We start from the raw sequence: 22,681 nt of genomic DNA on the forward strand, positions 1-22,681 counted from the left end.
ACACAAATTATATGATCGCCGGGCTTTCCGGATTGTAATCCTTTTTCTGTAGAGGCCGAGGTTCTCAATGATCGTCTTCGTGGCCATTCGTTTGATTCGTCTTTGGACTTTATAAAAGAGCCTATTAATTAAGCATGATGAAATCCACACCAAAATTTTTTATACCTGCATACAAGGAACCAAAGTTTATAAAATATTTGTTTTCAATCCACCTTTAAAATTGTTTGAGTAATTTCTTTCGCATTACATTTAATTAATATTTTATATACCCATGTATCTTCTCGCAACGGTGCGGTCGCATTGACACCGTAAGTAATCATTCCTTACATCGTCAATGCGCTACCAACTTGGGGAACTAAGTTAAGTTTTGCTGCTTGGTGGTAGAATATCTGATGAGTGGATGCTACCTAAACAGACGGGCTTGTAGGAAGTCCTACCACCAAGATTTTTATATATAAAAATATTTATATTATAGGCAAAAAACTTAATTAAATTTAAAGAACAATACTTGTCTAATAAAATAATACTTATTACCAACTTTTTCATGTATAAAGTGCTTTTATTAAGAAATGGAACGTGCATTCAACTTTAATATTTTGCCTATCTATTTGCATAGCAACAGCCTTTGCAAAAGTAGCAAATATACAACATTTAAAACAGAATTAACGCAAATGATTCCAGAAACATCCGATCACATCGAAACTAATTGAATTGAAACGTGTATTAATTTAATTAGTCGTATTCTATTTGAAAAGCCATTTAAAACTATTGAAATTCGTGCAAATAATGAATTAACAACATCACTCTCTATTTGTATTCTCAATTAACAATTTAGTTTGAATTAGAATTCGGTGTCACGTAATTAGGATGCAAAATGTATTCACCAAACGTTTGCGGCAGTGGTTTTAATGCGTACCTTTCGATTAATTAGGCCTTTAAACGATATCAAATAGACATAAATAATAACTGAGTAGTGTTTTCGCCGACGGGCGAGTTTTGTATGTGACATGTTTGTAGATGTTTGTCCAGTGTTCTCTTATTTTGAATAAGGTTACAGAATTGTTGTACTTGCATCCTATTGGATATGATATAATTTTATTGATTTGGAAACATTTGTGATATGGATTTGTATCTGTTAAATGTCGTTGTTGTCAGTTTGTTGCTTTTCTTTTACATATGCAATAAAATATGTATACACTTAGTATTTTAATTATTTCACGATTGCAGCGCCATCTATCAGGTCCAAAAATAAAAACCTCTATATCGGTCCAATTGTTTCGAAGGAGCTCAGTTACTTACACAAGATTTATAAATAAATATATAAAATTCATGCCTAAAATTAGAGTTTGAATAAAATTATTTTAAAATACATATTAGATTCTATTTGAATTTGTATTCACTTCTGTCTGCAATAATACACAAAGAAACGTCAAATGAATTTACTCGATATACAAACCTAGAACCGTCACAAAGTCCAGCAAAATGAACGGGTTTTTCGAGAGAATAATCGAAAAGTACTCAAAAACCGCTGGAGTTAGAACCGAAGTCGACAGAATTACCACGGTAGCACTTATATTACAACGAATTTTCGGACAGCAAGTCCTCGACCCAGAATGGACGTGGAAAAAATATTTCGTTCATCAATTGCTGAATCTAATTTTGTTCGTGTACGTTTTCTTTGGCACCTTGGAATGTTTGAAGAGAACGAATGACGCTGAGCTTGTAGCTGAAGCGTGCTATACTCTCATTATGATTGGCATATTCCCATTAAAGATGCTACTTTTTATCAGCAACAGATTTACTTTCAGAGAACTTTATATAACAGCCAAAACCACTCTTATCACAGTGATCCAATCAGATTCCGTCGTTAAAGTTAACAATGTTCTCCAAACTAGTAGAAAAATCGTTTACGTGCTATTCTTTATGGTATTAGTTCCTTGTTCGATCTATGAGCTGACAACTCTATGGAATTACGTCAATGGAATAAGGATCTTACTGTCAAGGTCAACGTTGACTTTGATGCCGATGGTTACCCCTTATTACGAAATAGCTTGGTTCTTCCATAGTGTATTTTTATTCGAAATATCTTCAACTATCATCCTTGACATGTGGTTCGTTTTGTTGATACACTTTTGGTGTTCCGCGAGTGACAGCTTAGCGGAGATATTAAAGATAACAGCAAGAGCTAATGATGAAACCAAATCGTCTTATGAGAAACGTCTAAATAAAAGTTTGGGTACATTTTACAAAATTCACATCCAGCTAGTTGAGTAAGTTGATAATTTTAATCATATATTAAATTCGACTAAATTGGTTTTGAAAAAACGTTCACCAGTGATGCGGCAACATAGAGCTACTTCATTTACGAATGAAATAATCTTTACTAATTTAATTGAGAACTTATTAATATGGTTTTAAACCACGGTTCATAATATTCCACGTATTAATTAATTCAAGCGATCATACTCAATATTTTTTCAGGTACATGAAAGCGTTAAGTAATATGTACAAGTGGCTTGCGTTTGTTCCACTTTGCAATGCTGCGATGTGCACTTGCCTTATTTTACTCTTGATGAGCAAGGTATGTTTTTTTATTTATATTTCATTTAATAGTGCTCTAGTAATATTCTATTAATTTTATATTTAAAATCTGCTATTAGAGTGTATGTGTTTTTGTATACTATAAAGATTATTGACAAAGTTAAAAATACTATTTCAGTTTTGATATTTCAGAATATTGTTGATTTATTGAGTTATACCCAAAAATTAATAACAATATTTTTTTAGGTAAGCGGACCAGCAAATGGGCCATCTGATGTTAAGCGGTCAACACCACCCATAGACATTGGCGCTGTTTCCTTTCTGGTGAAGGCCAATGTGCCACCAATCTTGGGAACTAAGATGATATGTCCCTTGTGCGTGTAGTTAGACTGGCTCACTTACCCTTCAAACCGGAAAAAAACAATAATAAGTAATGCTGCGTGACTGCAGAATGTCTTATGAGTGGGTGCTACCTACCCAGACGGGTTTGCAGAAAACTCTACTAAATATTCTGTAAATTCTGATCTACTATTGCGGCGTACTCACAATTTATAAATACTACGCTTAAATTATATAATTAATACTTAAATAATGAAATCGCAAAAAAAACCCCAAATAAATTCACTGATATTTTCCAACCATGACCGTATTCCTCACTGTTAAATTTTAGTCATCGTGGCGTCAAGAATCCGTCATTACATTGGCGGCCATTTTAATTTTATGGAGGAATAGTTTATGTTCAAGACCGTATACGTATCAACTTTTTTTTTAATTAATTTATATTGTTGTTAATCTTAAAGTCATCATCATCATTTTTATTGCATGACTGTATTATATCACGTATTGTTTTATCTTTTGGACATGAATTAATGAATATTTAATATTAAAAAATGTCAGAACTATAAAGCATTTTACAATTAATGTATTTTTGGACGTTAAAGGAAATTAATTGGAGATTTGCCCCACATTTATTGCCGATGTTTGCTGAGATTTTCGCATACAACTGGTTTGGAGAACAAATCAAAATAAAGGTGCTATTTTTTTTAATTTACTTAATAATAAATCAAAAAAACATATAATCAATTGCCTTATTCGAGATTCAAACTTGAACAATAATTGAAGTAAAATAACTACACTTAAATATTTAAATAATAATAACGCACTACTACACACTTAAATAATTAAATATATAAATAATAATAACGCAGTCTCATGGATCCTATTGAGTTTCGTGACAATCGGGGGTTCGTAAAATTTCAAACATTTTTCATGAAGCCCTTCCAACTGAGTTTCGGCCACGGCGACAAATCATAGGGACACTTTAACTAGATCAGGTCCAAAACCAAAACTGTAACTCTGTCAATTTCAGAACTCTGACACTATTCAGATTTTTTGACACAAAAAAACTCACTAACTATTAATACATCATCAAAAGTGTCCCTTAATAGGTATTCATTATACATCCACAGTGAGAACCGAATTCATCAGGTTTTGAAAAGCTTCACGACGAGAAAATTAAGTCTAACCAGTATAGTTAAATCAAAACATATCTATGAGCTGATTTACTAGATAATTGCAAATGAACTTACATAGTTTCAAATGGATTATTCACATTTCACGGCATGTTAATGCATAGTCAAACAGGTTGTCAGCCGCACAATGTTATTACTATAGAATGTAGATAGGCTTTATTACAATTACCTGCGATACAAAGATACACATAAACAAAATAATAATTGAGGAGGGACCAGGCATAATAATGTTAGAAATATATCATATTTCACAGTCTATCAGAAGGCTGTGTTAGAGTAGATTAGTAATAATCAGTATTAATAGTAACTAAGCAAAACTAACTCAAGACTGATAATTAATTATACAAATAATAAAAGGTACGATAACAATTCCATCTCAAACTAAGCCTAAAGTTTATTCCGTAAAAGAGCACCAGTAAAGTTGATATATAACAAAATTATTTTTTAAAAGCATACTTATTTATAATCATTGTACAATTAAACGAACACGCAGGCACATCGAAATACCTAAATTCAAAACCTAAATAGTTCCTAAAATTGAATCAACTTCTAAGAAGATTCGAGACAGTCCAAGTCCAGTGGAAAGGCATGGGATACTAAGCATATATCGCACTTTGACTTAAAAATCTGGCAAGCCCTATCTGTTTCCGTGTACCTAATTTGTATTTATTAGTATTCACCATATCAAAACCAAATGACGTGATTGATTACATCGAAAAACAAAGGAAACGAGATAGATAGTTTAATTAGAGATGAGGCTGTGAACAGCCTTGGGAAATATAATTTTACTTCCAAATAATAAATTACGTGTGTACCTTTGCAGAACTACTAACCTAACCTAACCTAATACTATTTCAGGCGAAAGAACTTCACAATACGGTAATTAATTTTGATTGGAGAAACCTAAATTTGAAAGATCAAAAAAGTTATTATATAATAGTGACTTATATGAAAAAAGATAATTCCATCAAAACAGCAGTTGGAAATGATCTGTCACTGATTACTATGACTGCTGTAAGTATTAATGTAGACATACATTTGATTATCGATACTGTGTTATTCCAAATATCTTTGTTCGTTTTCAGGTACTCAAAGTCAGCTACCAAGCCTTCACTGTTTTGCAATCTATCGATAACTAGCCGTTCCTCGTGCTTACGTCCATATCAAATTTATTATTTATAAATTCTGTATTCTGATGTTTTTTAAATACTCATGTCTTTATAATAATAATAACGTTTTGAACGATTTCCGCTTCGTCAGCCAATCTCAAGGTAGACTAGTCAACTACTCAGTACATATTATAGTATGTGAGCAAATACAGGTGCACTCTATTATAACTTACCCTATAGGACAGTATAAAACGCGATAGGAATGGAAAAAATTAAAAGCGCAAGACCAACTTTACAAGCTAACTGAGGTATGGGAGTGCACACAGGCACAAGGTCAATCCAGGTCTTAGGTTGCGTGAGAGTTGCTTTTAAATATATTGGCCTGATTAAAAACAATAGTGTGCAATAAACTTATAGCTTGTTTGTCGCTAATCGGAGCAATTGTTCATCTTATATCATTGTTTCCACATATAATGTAGTCTATACTTTGCACATTAAAGAAATTAACAAATTAGAGCGTGCATGATTTTGGGAGGTGGGAGAGACATTTGTGTTGATCGAATACTAAGGCAGTTATCATTCAGAAGGCTTTGGACGCATTATGTGTTCCATATTATAATTTTTATTTTATTAAAGCGTAGCGGAAGCGTAGCAGCCGAGATGGCTCAGTGGTTAGAACGCGTGCATCTTGACCGATAATTTCAGTTTCAAACCCAGGCAAGCACCACTGAATATTCATGTGCTTAATTTGTGTTTATAATTCATCTCGTGCTCGGCGGTGAAGGAAAACATCGTGAGGAAACCTGCATGTGTCTAATTTTAACGAAATTCTGCCACATGTGTATTCCACCAACCGGCATTGGAGAAGCGTGGTAGAATATGCTCCAAACCTTCTCCTAAGAGGTAGAGGAGGCCTTAGCCCAGCAGTAGGAAACTTACAGGCTGCTAATGTGAAAGCATAGATAGTCAGATTGTCAAATGGGTTATAATCTTTAGTGGTCATCACATTGTCATTGGCGCTGTTAGAAATTTTAGCGATTCTTTATATACGCCAATGCGCTACCAACCTCGAGGATTGAGATGTTCTGGAAACTGGCTCACTCATCTTATGAACCGGAACACAACAGATCTAAATATTCGTTTTTATTAAGTAATAAATAAAGTGTTTGTCACTTTATATACAAAAATAAATCATTTTTACTACTAACAATATAAATTCATGTCAAATAACAATGGAACGCCAGAAAATGAAATGAACAATATCTTTTTTTTTTTATTGTAATTTTAAAATGTTAATTTGAATTTGGAATTTTGTAATAGAATATATAAGTATATTCACACCAGACATTATTTTAAATTGGTATTTTAGTAGGTAAGTTCATATTTTTATGACATAAGACAATTAAACGGACTAGTCATATTATCTGGTATTATTTAAGATCAATATGGCGATGACATTACACTGGCTCACCAACCAAGCTCACTAAAAGACAGCAGTCAATTCTAGTTTTTTACACAAAAAAAAAATATTGTAAAATAAATTGTCGCAGTTTATATACAAGCATATTTCGAAATATCACAACTATTTTATTGTTGACTTTTCTATTAGTGTTCGTGACAGAAAAATATTAGAATGCAACTTGAATTTTTAAAACTTTCCAACCTTAAATATAAGAGAAATCGTACGTCTATATTTTATATTTAAGAAGTAAGCGGGTAATTCACAAACATGACTACAACGCATCGATGCACTCAACTAAGACTTTTTTTAAATAAAATAAAAAGTTTGTCATTTTTTAAGCCCTGCATTTGGTTATCGTTTATATGAAAAAGGAAAAACGAAAAACAACAGCGTTGTAAATCGTATGTTTCAATATCTCGCGCTATATTATGCTATATATAAGCCACAGAGTAAAAATTAGAAGTGGTAAAGTCAAAGTCAAAGCGTGAGTATCCCTAGTCATAACTTCGAAATTTCACCATTTTCCTTTTAGTGATAGAGTATTTCAAGTTAAATGTTTTATATAGAATGATTGATTAATACACTTTTGACTCAAGAATATTTTACTTCGTTAGGACGAAACTCATTGTTTCCTTTTTAGCTAAAACATAATTATTCAACTACTAACCTAACTTAGGTTAACATTTTAAGACATTTTATTCGTGTACATACTAATGGCATTGTTATATATTTTGGTGATAATTAATCTGCTTAAAATTAAGTGATTTATGTGACTTATTAGCTTAAAAGAGGGTACAGGAGGTTTTGGCTTACTATTATATTGGTAACTGTCGTCAGGAGAGCGAGTAATAGCCATGACATTTGAAGGCAGTTGCATCCTAAAGTCAGTACGAATTACAAGAACTGTAATACCAATAAAAAAAACGTAGTGTAGGACCCTCAATGATAACTATTATAGACTCCCCGACACTCACAGCTACCCCCTCCATTGTGGTACGTGAGACAGTGTATTATATCTAATGTATAGATACAAACACTACACGTAGGAAATTAGCTTGATATCATTTCTATGTAACTATTATTCTGTGCTCAGACTCATTATTTCTGTAGCACAACGCGCTCGATACGGCCGACCCGATGACGTAATCAAATACAATTGCAGAGGAAAATGCACATTTTAACACCCGTGAAATCCCTTTGTGGACTTTTTGCTGACTTCAAATATGCCAGTTACGATTGTAATTAAATGATTCGATATTGGGTTGTGTATATTTGTCAGTAAATCTTTCGTTTATCTATCACTGATTATAATATAATATATAACCTTTTCTGCACCTCGGACATGATGTTTAACTGAGTAGACTAGATATGAAAGCGTAACAAACAAACAAACAAACAAACAAACAAAAAAAAAAAAAAACAAACAAACAAACAAACTTTCGAATTTGAAATATTATTTAGATTGATAGTTGATGCATAACATTGTAATACGCGAGATGGCCCAGTGGCTAGAACGCGTGCATCTTGACCGATGATTTCGAGTTCAAACCCAGGCAGGCACCACTGAATTTTCATGTGCTTAATTTGTGCTCGGCGGTGAAGGAAAACATCGCGAGGAAACCGGCATGTGTCTAATTTCAACGAAATTCTGCCACATGTGTATTCCACCAACCCGCATTGGAGCAGCGTGGTAATGGGTAAGTTATATTATTAATGATAAAATAATATATTTTTCCGTGAAGAATGGAAGGTGTGCTATAATATATTATTTGAGATTATAGTTGAAGGACTGAATGCTTCTAAATTAAAGAGGCACAATTGTGTCATGGCTTGTAAGATATAATGATAGCACTCCTGTTGATGCTTTGTACAAGTCCGCTTTAGCAGAAACCACTAAGTCAATATTTAATCTTCTATAAAAAATTAATACATTTGGTACTCAACAATTTTGGTAAATAAGCAAATGTAATTACAGTCATAATAAATGCACAATTAGATAGACCCATAGTTGGCGGTACGTTGACATTTGATATGTTAATTTGAGTCGGCCTTCTTGCTTATCTACTGAGTTGTATGTTAATTTTTGTGAATGATAAAAAAAGTCACAGCTCTCATAGTGTACACTTTATTGTATTTTACTGTCTTCATTTGTATTTTATTTAAGGTAATTTCTTAAATCTACAAACTCTAGAAATAATGTAAAGAAACCGTTACAATGCGAAGGAAATTAAGAGTAATATATTACAATTTTTATATCCTCATTAAACAAAGTAATGGACTCAGTTCTCTATTTTGTGGAATTTTATTTTCTTTTATTCAAAAGAATATTTCAATTGGTTCTTGATTCGGAAAAAATTATATTGAAATTTTGTAACACAGTAAGAAACAAAGTCCATGACTGTCTGAACGCGATAAACTCAAAAATTACCGAAAGGTTTTCATTTCACCAATGCGTGGAATGATTAATGAGGAAGGTTTAGGTGTCTGTGCTGTACACTTCATTATGGTTTTGTGTTTTTTGGCTGACATGTGATGATAATGGTTGAAGAAAAAAATCGATATATTATGTTAACATAAGGCGTTTGTCTACTCCACCATCTCATAGTATACTCGGGATAGTGACGTAACAGGAAAAAAACGGTTTCGTGAGTCTGTTATTTCAAATAACAAAAAACAATCTTTGAGAATATTTAATGACAACAAACAAAATTTTAATTTAATTAAAACAATAATGAAAAATAAGTTTAAATTATAATATATAAACCCGTCAATAACCCAAATAAATAATAGAAACAGACAGAGAGAATGAAAAAGAGAGGAAAAGGTTGGAGGGGGTGTAAAGATTTTTACTTACGTGACGATTTTTGACAGTCACTCGACAGACACTCTACTGTAAGTCCCGTTAATGAACGTCGTTCCAAAAAATCTTTGTACTGAGAAGCATGATACAATTGCCGTTTAAACTGTTCTGTCACTGACCAATATCGCCGCGGGTCACTCGCAGAGCGTCAACAATCGGTGGCTACAATATTTGCCCAATATGTTCTGTGCATCGCTTCGTCGCCAAACTGGTGTGTGAGTCGACAAAACGGTGAGCATAACCGCGTGGTGGTTTATAACCGTGTATGATTATAAAAAAAAAACATCTTTTTCTGACGCGTCTGCCTCATCCAAAAACACAGGTGAACTACAACTGAGAGAACGGGTACTATAGGGATATGGCACGCAGATGTAACGCCGATACTACGGTCACTATAACCGTAATGCTCGGGTGTGATACGCTGAGCTAAGGGTAGGGTAGGTACGGTGTAGCGCTGTGCCGGCGCCTTCACGTCGGCGTAGTTAGGCTGATGTCACCCTCCTGCCACGAGTGTGGTGCGCCAGTGGACATGGCGTACCGGCGTACCTAGAGGCCGGCATAGATGGACCGACCGTCGTGGCGCCACGGTGGCATGCGAAAGCATAGAGACGGAGAGGGTACCGCTGGTTTTTTAATGGGTATTCCGGTGTACCACCAATATCTTGGGCACCAGCGAGTCCCACATACTCCTCCATATCCACATGGGGGAAAAGCGCAACGCGTTTTTCCAGCGAAAAATAAAGGTAGGGTTTAGCGTAGCGGTCACACTCCTTTGTTCGACCCACGTGAAGCCGAGACTGGCTACTTAGTTAAATAATTATTACGTACGGATTGTGGTATTGGTTCATTTGCTAATTATATAATATAATTGTGCTAAATTTAATTTATTCTGGTGTCCATATTATTTTGAACAATTAATATGTTTTATTAAAACTAGTAAATGTTGTTAAAACAGAGGTTAATTCTGATGTGTTATTAAATACTGAATACATATAAGTTAATTACGCCTACTTATATTGTTTAAACTTATTACTAGTATTATATTTTGACGTGTTTATTAATATTATGGTATCATATATGTTATATTACTTTTCAAATAAAGTTTTGGTATAACTGCTTTATTTGACACAAAATTGATATTATATAAATATTCACAATCTAAGCTTCGTTTGAGTAACTAATTGTTAAAATTATTTATAGAAAAATAGCAATAGCTCTAAATATCTTGTACTCACTGCTAGGCTATGGCCACTTCTCCCTTTTTTGGAGAAGGTTTTATTCCTTATTCCACCATGCTGCTCCAATGCAGATTGGTGGATAAACACATGGACTAACACTTGTTTGTTTCGCACAAAAATAAATTAGACACACGAAAATTTAGTGGTCCTTGCTTGGGTTTGAACGCACAACCATCGGTAAAGACGCACGCGCTCTAATCACCGGGACATATCGGCTTAATTATTTATATAAATCGTTACTTTTCTTGAATAAATGGAGGTATATATAGATCTATATAGTAATTCAGTTAACGCAGTCACGCAACTCTGCTAGTTATGATATACCTACTTTATAATTTGTGATTGCTGATTACCTACATAAAGTACAAGAATTGTCATATTGTATCGTTGTGGTTAATTGCCTGAGACCTACACTATGTATCCTGTACCAGAAGCTCATACCGATGACGGGCGTGCCGCTGATCTATCGGAGTCGCCGTCATATATATAGTTCTAATATCTTAATAATATTTCGATTTATTCATGACTTTAGTAATTTATCAGATTTTTCTATGAAATGGTTCGTTTTTTAACATTCGATAGGTGAAAATGAATTTTTCACATTGTTGCTTTGAACTTTGTTGTCACTACATAAAATGTATTACGGAAATTCGTTATTTGAATCGAATAGTGAATTCGAACTATATTCTGAATACGTTAAGGTCTAAAATATTTCACGTACAATAATATCAATATCCGAAACTCGAGGCAATATTTGCGAGACGATTTTTTTTCATACTCGAAACGATTTTTGTTTTTCATTCTTTGACGAATCGAATTGTAAACTTGATTTTATCATTCTGGTACTATTTTATACTAACCCAATTAAGGATATTGATATTATTGCTTCTCTATTTTTAAATACGTCACTTACTATGTTCGTTTCGAGTGAAGCTAAGAGTGGTCACGCCCTCCCGACTGACTTCAACGGAGAAAATCCAACTAGGAAATATCAAAGTATTCGAATGTGTCCATAATTAGGGTTTTAATGTCAACAATTCTTATGCATGTAAATGTCACTGACAGACGCATAAAAATAAACGCATGGAAAAAAGAGTATGTTCCTCTTTTTAGGGAATAGGTGACAAGGGATTACTTGTAACACCGGGTGCAACAGAGTGCACCAGTTGCAGGTGCGTTACCAGTTTTTTCTTGATATATTTTGGTCTCGGCATATTAAAAAAATATACTATATGCTATAAATAATAGCGTGAATTCGTGGGTTCGAATTGGTGGTGGGGCAATGGTCAAGCCCATCTGAGTAGGATATGTTAGTTTTCAAGGTCGGTGGCGCATGTGAGGGATGTTGATATTTCTTACAGCGCCAATGTAAATGGGCGGTGGTAACCACTTAACATCGTGTCGTGACGCCCATTACTCGATATCATAAAAAAAATTCCTTATATAACATAAAGAACGTCCTATATAAAGAATCATTTAAATTGACCTAAATATGATCGTTAGTGGTTAATTTAACCATTTTGGAAAGAACAAGCTATTAGTTTTATATTTAAAAAAAAAAAAAAAACAGGATAATTCCAGAATTCAAAATTGGTACTGAAATTTCGCAATCACAAAATCTACGATATTGTAAAAGTCTGTAGTTTTAATATTCTGCAAAAAAGATGGAATTATGTCTCACGTTTAGTGTTCCATTTCAGCTTTAGTTTCGTTTCAGGAAAATTGCGTTTTATTTGAAATGGAATGAACGCTTTATTACTGAAATCGGATGTATAAAAGGCAGAGGATCGCGTCAAATCTGTGCGAACTTTGTCGTTTTTGCGTGCACTCCGGGCCTTGGACTGTGACAGGACTTTAGATAAATGATTTTTTAACTTTGATTGATGATTTTTTTTAAAGGGAAAAGTGTCGGTACTTTTTGTGTGAGAGGTCATGCGGATTTTTTGGATAGACTTTTTGTCGTTAAATTAACTGATGGAGTTCGGTTGGACATTTTTATGTTTATTTACTGTACTCCTCATTTATTTTCTTCATTCATATTGGCACGAGCCTAAATATATAATTTCGATATATCACTGAAGACTCGAGAGATCGAAATATTCCTTAGTTTCCATTTAGAGAATTACAAAAAAATAATAATTTAAGAGTCAATGTAACTGTATCGGTAGGCGGACGAGCAAATGGGCCACCTGATAGTAAGTGGTCACCACCGCCCATAGACAATGGCGCTGCAAGAAATATTAAGCATTCCTTACATCACCAATGTGCCACCAACCTCGGGAACTAAGATGTTATGTCCCTAGTGCTGTAGTTACACTGGCACACTCAGCCTTCAAACCGAAACACAACAATACTTAGTACTGCTGTTTGGCGGTAGAATATCTCATGAGAAGGTGGTATCTACCCAGACGGGCTTGCACAAAGCTCTACTAGATTTTTGAGTTTGTAATTTAACATTTATATACCTATATATTGTATTACATGCAAGAGGCTTAATGTATAATAGGCTAAGAGCCAAAACGTAGTAAGTTACTAGTAAGGTGATCCCGCTCTACCATATAAAAAATAAAATGTATGACTGTGTGTAACTCACACACACACGATTTGCATGGATTTTATTTGATATATGTCTTAAATGCTAACTTATACACGTTGAAATCAGACGTATTAACTATCTCGTTTAAACTAAACGAGATAGTCAAAACGAGTGGCTAAAATCGTATGTAGGCAAATTATGAGATCATATTACTTATTATCTGGCCATAAATTTAATAACAGTTTGGAGTTGGGAAATCATCTGTGTTAGGTTAGCTTATATGTATTATAGGTATTACACAAGTAAACTTATTAAATGTTTTATTTAAATTAATAGTTATGAGAAAGGACAAATGATCACCACCGCCCATAGACTTTACATTAACAGCCTGTAAATTTCCCACTGCTAGGCTAAGGCCTCCTCTCCCTTTGAGGAGAAGTTTTGGAGCATATTCCAAGTCGCTGCTCCTATGCGGATTGTTGGATACACATGTGGCAGAATTTCGTTGAAATTAGACACATGCAGGTGTCCTCGCCTACCAAGAAGAGCTTGCACAAAGCCCTACCACCATATCGAATTGCCCTTCCATGTTGTTAAAATATATGTAGGAAGTAGGAAAAAATATCTGCGCATAAAGTAACATAATATGCAATAACTTCGAAAATGTTAAAATAACCTTTGGAGCAGTTATTCCACGGTAACAAAACCGTAGTAAGCGATCCGGTTCGAACCGGATCAGACCGGCTGAGCAATACCTTTGCTTTACGATCATTGCCACCCGGGCATTTACTGGGAGTTAAAAATTCTCACAGTTCCAATGTTACTCGGCTGAATGTCAACTACTAATGTTTCTCGAAGTTCAAAATATTAAAATAAATAAAAATATATTACAAGCTAATCATCAATGCGTTAAAATGTCTCTTTAAATAATGTTGTAAGTAATTATTTCATACGATTTGCGACCTACTTAGTACATCCACTAGGTATAATTGGATAAAGGTAGTTTTTTAATGTATCATACCAATTTAGAACAATTGATATCTCTTATCTATTCATAACTGTAATTAGTTTACACAAGTATCATTATTGAAATTTGAAAAGCTAAATATGATGTATTTTACTAAGCCAGTGATCAAATTAACCAGTTTACTAAAACGACGACATCCAATATCGAAAATACCGAAAATGTCGTAGCGCTGATGTTACAAAGAGAAGCAATAAACACAGTATAGCGATCAAAGTACTTCGTGTCGTACCTCTCCCGGGACAGCGGCCGGCATTATGAGCTAGCTGCTAGACCAAGGCCTAACCATTATCTAATAATTACTTAACAAAGCGAGTTTCAGTGGTAGAGGCTCTAAAATAATCCCGTGAGGTGAGAGCGGTAATTCAACTCTTTGCTGGCCCGCTAGAGGGCGCCGTACATGTGTGATGATTAAACGAGGTAACGTGACTCCCAAAGGAAACGAGAAATTCACAAAACTGTAAGTCAAATAAACGGTTTAAAAGATCTGCCGAACTGGCTTTATTGATGAAGAGAATTTAAAAATGCGTATCGGAATATTTTTCGAAGCGTTTTGATTTATTCAAAAATCGAACAACTAATGTTCGTTTTTTGACTTTTATTTCGCATATTTCATTTTGCTTTTTTTTTTCTTTTCGAAATCATAAATGGATTTATGTTCACAGAAATTCAATAACGTTTAAAAATGTATATGACTTTTTATGTATGATACATTGTTATGTATTATATAAACAATATATTATGTTCCTTATATATTATCATCATTACATGACATTATATTAACTTAAAATATTTGCTCAATGATATTTCTTAATATATTTTTAACCTGTTGAACCTGGCTTTACCCGCGCGAAATTTATAATAAAATACCTATAGTACGGTTTGTGTACTTTGTCAACCCCAACTCTACCTCTACGATGGCTGAATTAAAAAAAGTAACCCATGTCCTTGCTCGGGACTCGGCTATCGTTATATCAAATTTCATCAGCGTTTTAAGTATGTTATACCCTGTATAATATAGCTTGATCTTTTTGACAGATGTATTTTTTTTCTGATCGACGTAACTTTGCGATGACGAAGATATTATTTTCTTAATTGACTAATTTTAAAAATTTTAAAAATATTTAAAAAAATACGTATAATACAAAAGTTCCTCAACATTCAAGCGTTATCCGAAAATTTTAAGACATTTTCTATTATATATTATTGCTTCAAAGTAAAATTTAAATAGAACCACTGAAAATAATAGACGCTTGTACAATGTTACATCGGTCGGACGGTAGGGACGCGAATAACAGGCAGTAACCGCTACAAATATCGATTACAAAAATCCTTATTAAAGATCATTGTTAAGATATTGTTACGAACGGGGGTCCTTTTGGTTGGGGCCTCCTTAGCTGGTATTACTATTTTTAGAAAAATAAGTTAAAAAAAATTGAATTCTAATTTGAATTACACATTCCATCGTTCCATCGACTGTTATATATGTTATATTTTCTGTTTCTCATCACTAGCCCGTCTGTCAAAAAGATCAAGCTAACTTGAACAGGGTATAAGAGGTTATCCATAGAGCTGCTTTCACATTTATTATTAGTATGTATGTACAGTGTAATGTTTACAGTGCTTTGTAAATATACTGTAAAATCGTTTCATTTTATCGCTAAGACCATCAAAACATTTAAGGTAGATTACACAAAATCAATACAGCTTAGTCTTAATCAGTGATTACGTCTTTCGCAGCGCTTTTACAAGAGTAAGTAAGTGTTTACAGTGTTACGCTTAAGGCATTACATTAACGATTCAGAGTGTTTTGCTTTAGACGATATATTGTAATGAACTTCACGTGTCTCTAAGATTTTACACGTATTTAATTTTATTGGTATTATACTAATTGACATTTCCATTTCCTACTGTTACTTATGTTTCGTGTATTGTTTTAAGATATTACATTGCATGAACAGCCTGTAAATTTCTCACTGCTGGGCTAAGGCCTCCTCTCCCTTGAGGAGAAGGTTTGGAGCATATTCCTCCACGCTGCTCCAATGCGGGAAATTAGACAAATGCAGGTTTCCTCACGATGTTTTCTTTCACCATAAACACAAATTAAGCACATGAAAATTCAGTGGTGCTTGCCTGGGCTTGAACTTGAAATCATCGGTTAAGATGCACGCATTCTAACCACTGGGCCATCTCGGCTCACTATGTTGTATTATCTGTGGTTCTATTACGATTATAGCGTAGCAATTAATAAATCTTGCAGTCGATATATCAGTATTATGGAGTATTATGCTAATTCATAGGTCCATAATACTGATTTATAATTTTTTGATTTGATATCATTCCGCAACAAATATTTGATAGGAACAGTTGCTATGCTAGGGTTTAGCCATCATACAAAATATTTTAACGCCAAACAGTAATACTTTTTACTTGGTGGTAGGGCTTTGTGCAAGCATGTCTGGGTAGGTACCAACCACTCATCAAATATTCTACCGCCAAACAAGAGTACTCAGTATTGTTGTGTTCCGGTTTGAAGGGTCAGTGAGCTAGTGTAACTACAGACACAAGGGACATATTATCTTAGATCCCAAGGTTGGTGGCGCATTGGTGATTTAAGGAATGGTTAATATTTCTTACAGCGCCATTGTCTATGGGCGGTTGCGACCACTTACCATAAGGTGGCCCATTTGCTCGTCCGCCTACCGATATCATAAAAAAAAACTTATTAGTGTTCTGATTTGCCAATGTAACAGATTAAAATCTTAGGCTTATTGGCGATGTAAGGGATGAGTAAAATGTCATAAATCGCCAATGTCTATGGGTGTTGGTGTGTACTAATAACCATCAGGTGGCACGTTAGCCAGTTTGCCTCCCTATATCATCTTTTGTTTAATCTATTTAGTTTAATAATTAATAAAATATTGCATTGTAACCAGCAACAAAAATGGTGCAATAATTTGTCTGAATCATTCATTGGTTGAGTGGAAGTGATGTTTCATATTTATTAAAAATAAAAATAAAATGTATTTATGATATCGATGCGTAACAAAAAAATAAGTTTTCCATCCCTACTGAAACCTTTTTTTATTAATACTATTTTGTATAAACTAATCACTTGCATGCTTATATTTTTTTAAATAGTGAATATATTTTTTTTAGCCATGAATTCCAATGTTATATTTGTAATAGAACATATTTTATTTTAAAAAGTATGCATTACAGCTTAATTCGAAGTTTACATAAAAGCACAGATAAAAAAATACTCACCGAAAATATCAAATTCAATGGCTTCGCAATGTATCTTGTTTGACTTGATTTATTTTCATTAAACTGTCAGTGCGATTCAATGAAAAGTATTACCAACATTCAAAAAACATTTTTAAAACTTCACTTTACGTGCATATTAGGTTAGTTAAATGTAAATCACCGTTTGGGAATGTGAATTCAACCGAGAAAAACCGTCAAGAAACTCAGCGGTTCTCTTTTGGACAGATTTAGTTCAGATCTATCTAATTCTATCTTTGAAATGAAATGCTAACGTTGGTATACTGTATATATCTATATTTTTTTCTATAAATTTGTATTTAGCAAAGATTTAAAGAAGAAAACAGTATTATAAAAACTAAATTGTATCAAAAAAGTGAGTCTATGTCGCAATCAAGTAGTGAAATTAGTCAATTAAAGCAATACCTAGCCTATTTAATAAACCGTTCAACCAGTGGCCTTAATATTATTAACAAGTTCATCTCCTTCAAATCGAATCAAAATATGCTTTATTTAAGTTAAATCTTAAAGAGTTTCTTGTTCGTCGTTTTCGAAACTCATTAATTACTCTGTTCCAACAATTAAATAACATACATGTGTATGTTAACGAAATACAGCCTGTAAATTCCCGCTGCTGGTCTAAGGCCTCCTCTTCCTCCGAAGAGAAGATTTCGAGCACATTCGATCACGCTGTTCAAATGCGGGTTAGTGGATACACATGTGGCAGAATTTCGTTGAAATTAGACACATGCAGGCTTCCTCACCATGTTTTCCTTCACCGATGAATTATAAACACAAAACAAGCACATGAAAATTCAGTGGTACTTGCTTGGGTTTGAACCCGCAATCGTCGGTTAAGATGCATGTGTTCTAACCATTACTTCATCAAGTAATTTCGTAAAACATATCCACAAAATCCAAGTAGTGACAGTGTTGTGGGGGAAGCTCTTTACCTATCTTTGTAACATTTACTAGCTGTCACTAATTACCGATTCGAATGCTATCTCTGAATAAGGATTCTATCACAATTATGCATTGTTCAAATTCATATCAAGTAGTAAAATTCATATAATATAGAGCTCGATATAAACATAAAAGGCCACAGTTAAGTGCATCCGTTGAACCTTTGTTCTCTCAGATTATAGAACATGCTGAGTCGGTAGTAAAAAGCCTTACCAGCGGTTCCGATTAATGGGTATTTAAAACTATTGAAATTGAACAGCGAATTCACTTGGAAAGAATTCGGATAGTGAGGTTTGAGTTAATTAAATTTGTAAAAATAAAATAAGTTTATATTATTACAATGAATACGTATGTTAATACTAGTTTTGTTGCCAGTACCCAAAGTGTGTGCGAAACTTCAGCTCGGTTACCTAGAGTTGGCTTAAAATTCAGATTCAGACACAAAATTAAAATTCACATACATGTATTATAAGGTACTCTTCCTACTGCGAATAGGGATTTTATTTTTAATTTTTATTAGCATCGTTATGCACATAAGTGCGCAATAAATATCGACATAAATATTACGTGTATTCTCAATGAATTCCCGAGACGTATATACATATTCTAACATTCTTAGGTAATATATAAATTAAAAAATATATCAACGTTCCAAAGACTTCAAAGAATAAATTATGACACATTTTCACCTTTTAGTTTCCAATTGAAACGGAATTCAAGATGCGAGAAATGTATGAAACTGATCAAGGTTTCTTTCATCTAGTTTCTATCAAGAATCTGAATCGTTCTATCAAACTGAATGCACCCCATTCGAATGCATACCGTGTTTCTTAATATATTTATTTATTGAGAACCATTTTATTTACAAAAAAATTTAGGTTAGGTATTTTTAAATACAACAATTTTTTATTTTATTTAGAATAGCCAGCAATAATATTACATGCTGGTTTTTGATTATTAATGATCTTCGACACAAAGGCTTCCCAAGACATATGTTACTCCTGTTACGTTATTACGTGAACCCTTCAAACTGTACCATCGCAATACAAATTATTGACGTTAGCGGCAGAATACTTAACTGTATTGGTACTACAAGGGGTTTGTGCGAAGCAAAATTTGTTTTGGCAATTCATAAATCGAATACTATTACGTTACATAATTCCGAAACTAGTATTGCCATCCATTCATTTTATAAAAGAAGCGTGTGCATCTTCATATATTTGTGTGTGTGTATGGGTGTGTGTGTGTAGTAAATTAATACGTATTACTATTCCTGCCTACAATATTATTATCAATCGGATGCGTAAATGTATGATGATGTATTTCCACGCATGTGAACATGGGACTTAACATTTTAGTTTCCAAGGTTGGTAACGGATTGGCAATGTTATATATGGTGACTATTTCTTACCATAACAGTGTATATGAGCGATGGTGATCACTTACCATCAGGTGGTCCATTTATCCAACAAATTTTTAAGATCTTCAAATTAATAATCAAAATATAATAAATTCAAAAATTCACTTGCGAGTATTTCTGAATAGTCAAATTACAAGATTGAATTAAATTGAAGACTATTTCCGGTTATAACCGGTTCGTGTAGATTGTTCCGAGAAGAACCCGCAAAAAAATCTCCACTCTTACTCGAACTTAATTTAAATGTTATATAACAAAAAGATCATCGAACGTCTATTCCTATAAATATATCGATGTTACAATAAATTGAAACAGTCATCCACATTTTACACAAAGTGAACTTTAAGGCCTCTGCTACATTATCTCTTTAACCCCTAAACAGACATAGAGATAGAAACTGTAATCGCTTCGAAATATATGATAATCAAACGTACCAGTACATGCTTGAGGAGTTAAAACGTTCGCGAAAAGTAGGCGCTAGTGTGAGTAGTTTACACGGTACCATCGTAATTCGGAAGTCATCAAAACAATTTAATGTACCATGCGCTTTGTGATAAAGTTCTTTACCAAGCAAATAAAGTCCGCATAAAAATTATTATTATTAATGATATGAAAGTTTATGGACCTAACATGTTACTAACAGGCCGATTATTGGCTTTATACACGATACTAGAGGTTAGGAAGATGTTAATCGACTGTTATCATTATTTTAATAAAAGGCTATAAGAAAAAAGTATTGTTTCACCATAAGCTCAAGCAATTCATATAAAATTGCTGTCCATGTTTTAAACAAAACATTGTTATTTTTATTACTTTATTAAGAAGGCATGAGATCAAATACCTTCTTAATGATTAATGGTCAGTGGTCTACAAGAAATATAAATCACTTCATGATATCACATCACAGGAGATCTAAGACCCTGTCTCTTGTGCTCCTTAATACACTGGCTTAGTCACACACCAAGCTGGACCAAAGCTAAATAATTTATTTAATAATTAAAATTTGCGTGGAGCTCTTTAAGGGTTTATTTGATTTTTTAAGCAATTTCAAAACTTAGAATGTTAGCTTGGAATAATTTTGTGTATTTTTCTTCAAAACTTCGCAAAGGTTACCAATTCCTTTTTTGAAAAAAAAAAAACAGTTATATTTCGAGGAAAGACAATTTAAATTGAATCAAAATTAAAATATTATCTTTTCAAATAGGCTCATAAAAGCACTTTTGAATAGTCATGTTACAGTATCAGTTCAGTAGATTCTTCCGAGAAAAAACGGAAGAAACTCAGTAAAATTCAAATTCAATATTAAATATATACATATATAGCATGTTTTATTTAAATACATAAAATATTTTATGAAGTCAGTATTTATTGCTTTTGTTAATACAACTTTTGATATAATAAAAAAATGTCGTTGGTAACCGTGTTTCTAGAATTGTCGTTGCAAATTAATACTAAAACCTGTGACAACTTAGACAATACACGTATCTGAGACAGGTACATTAAACGTAACTCATAAACCATAGACAATAGGTGCAGCAGAGACGCTAACAATAGCGGAATGTTAATTGCCGTCGTTTGCCGGGACACTGATAAATGTTGACGGTTGTCAGCTAAGGATTTTGATTGGTACTCACTGGGTATTAAATAAGACGCGGTTTGGATTCTGATCTACCGTTGGTTGATTAAAGAATAAGTCGACCTTCGTGACTTTTTCAGACGACCGTATTAAATGGAAATCTATTTTAATACTGACGTTCATTCTCGATTGACTCGTTGATAAATTTAAGTTAACGAGTAATAAAACATATCTTTAAGTCAAAGGCGTTAATAGAATTGATAGTTTTACTTTGAAAAATATATTAGTAGAATAGTGTCCGACCGAAGGTCAATTTCTGGCCGAAGTCAAAGCCGATTAATATGCTGTAGCCGGCTTCGGCCGAGTCCGAGGCTGAAGGTTTAATGACCGTAAGAAATCCAGTTCAAGATTGACTTAAGATAAATAAATATATATTTAAAAACATCTTGCAACTTACCAAAAATCGAATTAATAACATTTCGAAATAAATTTTCGTCCATTTTGAGCGGAGCAGAAGGTCTGGTTTGTTTTTTTGATGAAAGTAACTGAACTCGAAGCCTAAATGGAGTTAAAAAAGTAATAAAAAAAATATTTTATATATTATATTTTAGATTTAATTATAATTATTATATGTAGGTTTAATACTGTACTAAGCCGTTACGTTATGATAAACGCGCAGTGTAAAATGGGTAGTGCGTGAACATTCCGGGATCTTGTCGTGAATTTAATCTCAGGATAGAACGAGATTCGCCGCAAGTATTTCGCAGGCATCTCTATAATTTGATACCACTTTGTATTTTTAGGGTATTAGACTTGTCGCATTTGCTACATGCTTAAGATTTGTGGTATAAGTACAAAACTCTTAGGCACGATACTTAATGTAATCTAAAATATATAGTAATGTATCGTACTGATAGGGGGATCACCCATTCATTCTTTTCTTAAAAAAAAAAATCCTTTTTAGATGTACGTAATTAAAAATTAATAAAACCTTTATTACTAATTATTAAGCTATGTAATTATTAGAAACCACGTATTTTATTATTATTTTTCTATGAAAATGATCAGTACAAGCGTTAGAAGGGTAATAACTCGGTCTAGTTGGCAAAACATTGGCATTCTAAGGTAATGACTCTTACAATGCCAAGAGCGTCTTGCT

The 22,681-nt window shown here is 33.3% G+C and overlaps 1 protein-coding gene across 1 annotated transcript; it reads left to right on the forward strand.

Annotated features, from left to right (window-relative positions):
* The first annotated feature begins 1,482 nt into the window (after positions 1–1,482).
* Positions 1,483–5,285, forward strand: LOC125065345. The gene is made up of 5 exons (XM_047672896.1): positions 1,483–2,270; positions 2,482–2,581; positions 3,483–3,572; positions 4,932–5,087; positions 5,159–5,285. Exons 1-5 carry the CDS (start codon positions 1,483–1,485, stop codon positions 5,210–5,212), a joined length of 1,188 nt encoding a protein of 395 aa, XP_047528852.1. The 3' UTR covers positions 5,213–5,285.
* The last annotated feature ends 17,396 nt before the right edge of the window (positions 5,286–22,681 follow it).

The sequence above is a fragment of the Vanessa atalanta genome, chromosome 7 (genome assembly GCF_905147765.1).
Source record: "Vanessa atalanta chromosome 7, ilVanAtal1.2, whole genome shotgun sequence".
Taxonomy (NCBI): Eukaryota; Metazoa; Arthropoda; class Insecta; order Lepidoptera; family Nymphalidae; genus Vanessa; species Vanessa atalanta.

Bases quoted from the DNA above. Each gene is read 5' to 3' on its own strand.
- LOC125065345 (XM_047672896.1), top strand. From the start codon at position 1,483: ATGAACGGGTTTTTCGAGAGAATAATCGAAAAGTACTCAAAAACCGCT. The intron at 3,573-4,931 runs GTGCTATTTTTT...ATACTATTTCAG, and splicing joins GAGAACAAATCAAAATAAAG to GCGAAAGAACTTCACAATAC. The intron at 5,088-5,158 runs GTAAGTATTAAT...GTTCGTTTTCAG, and splicing joins CACTGATTACTATGACTGCT to GTACTCAAAGTCAGCTACCA.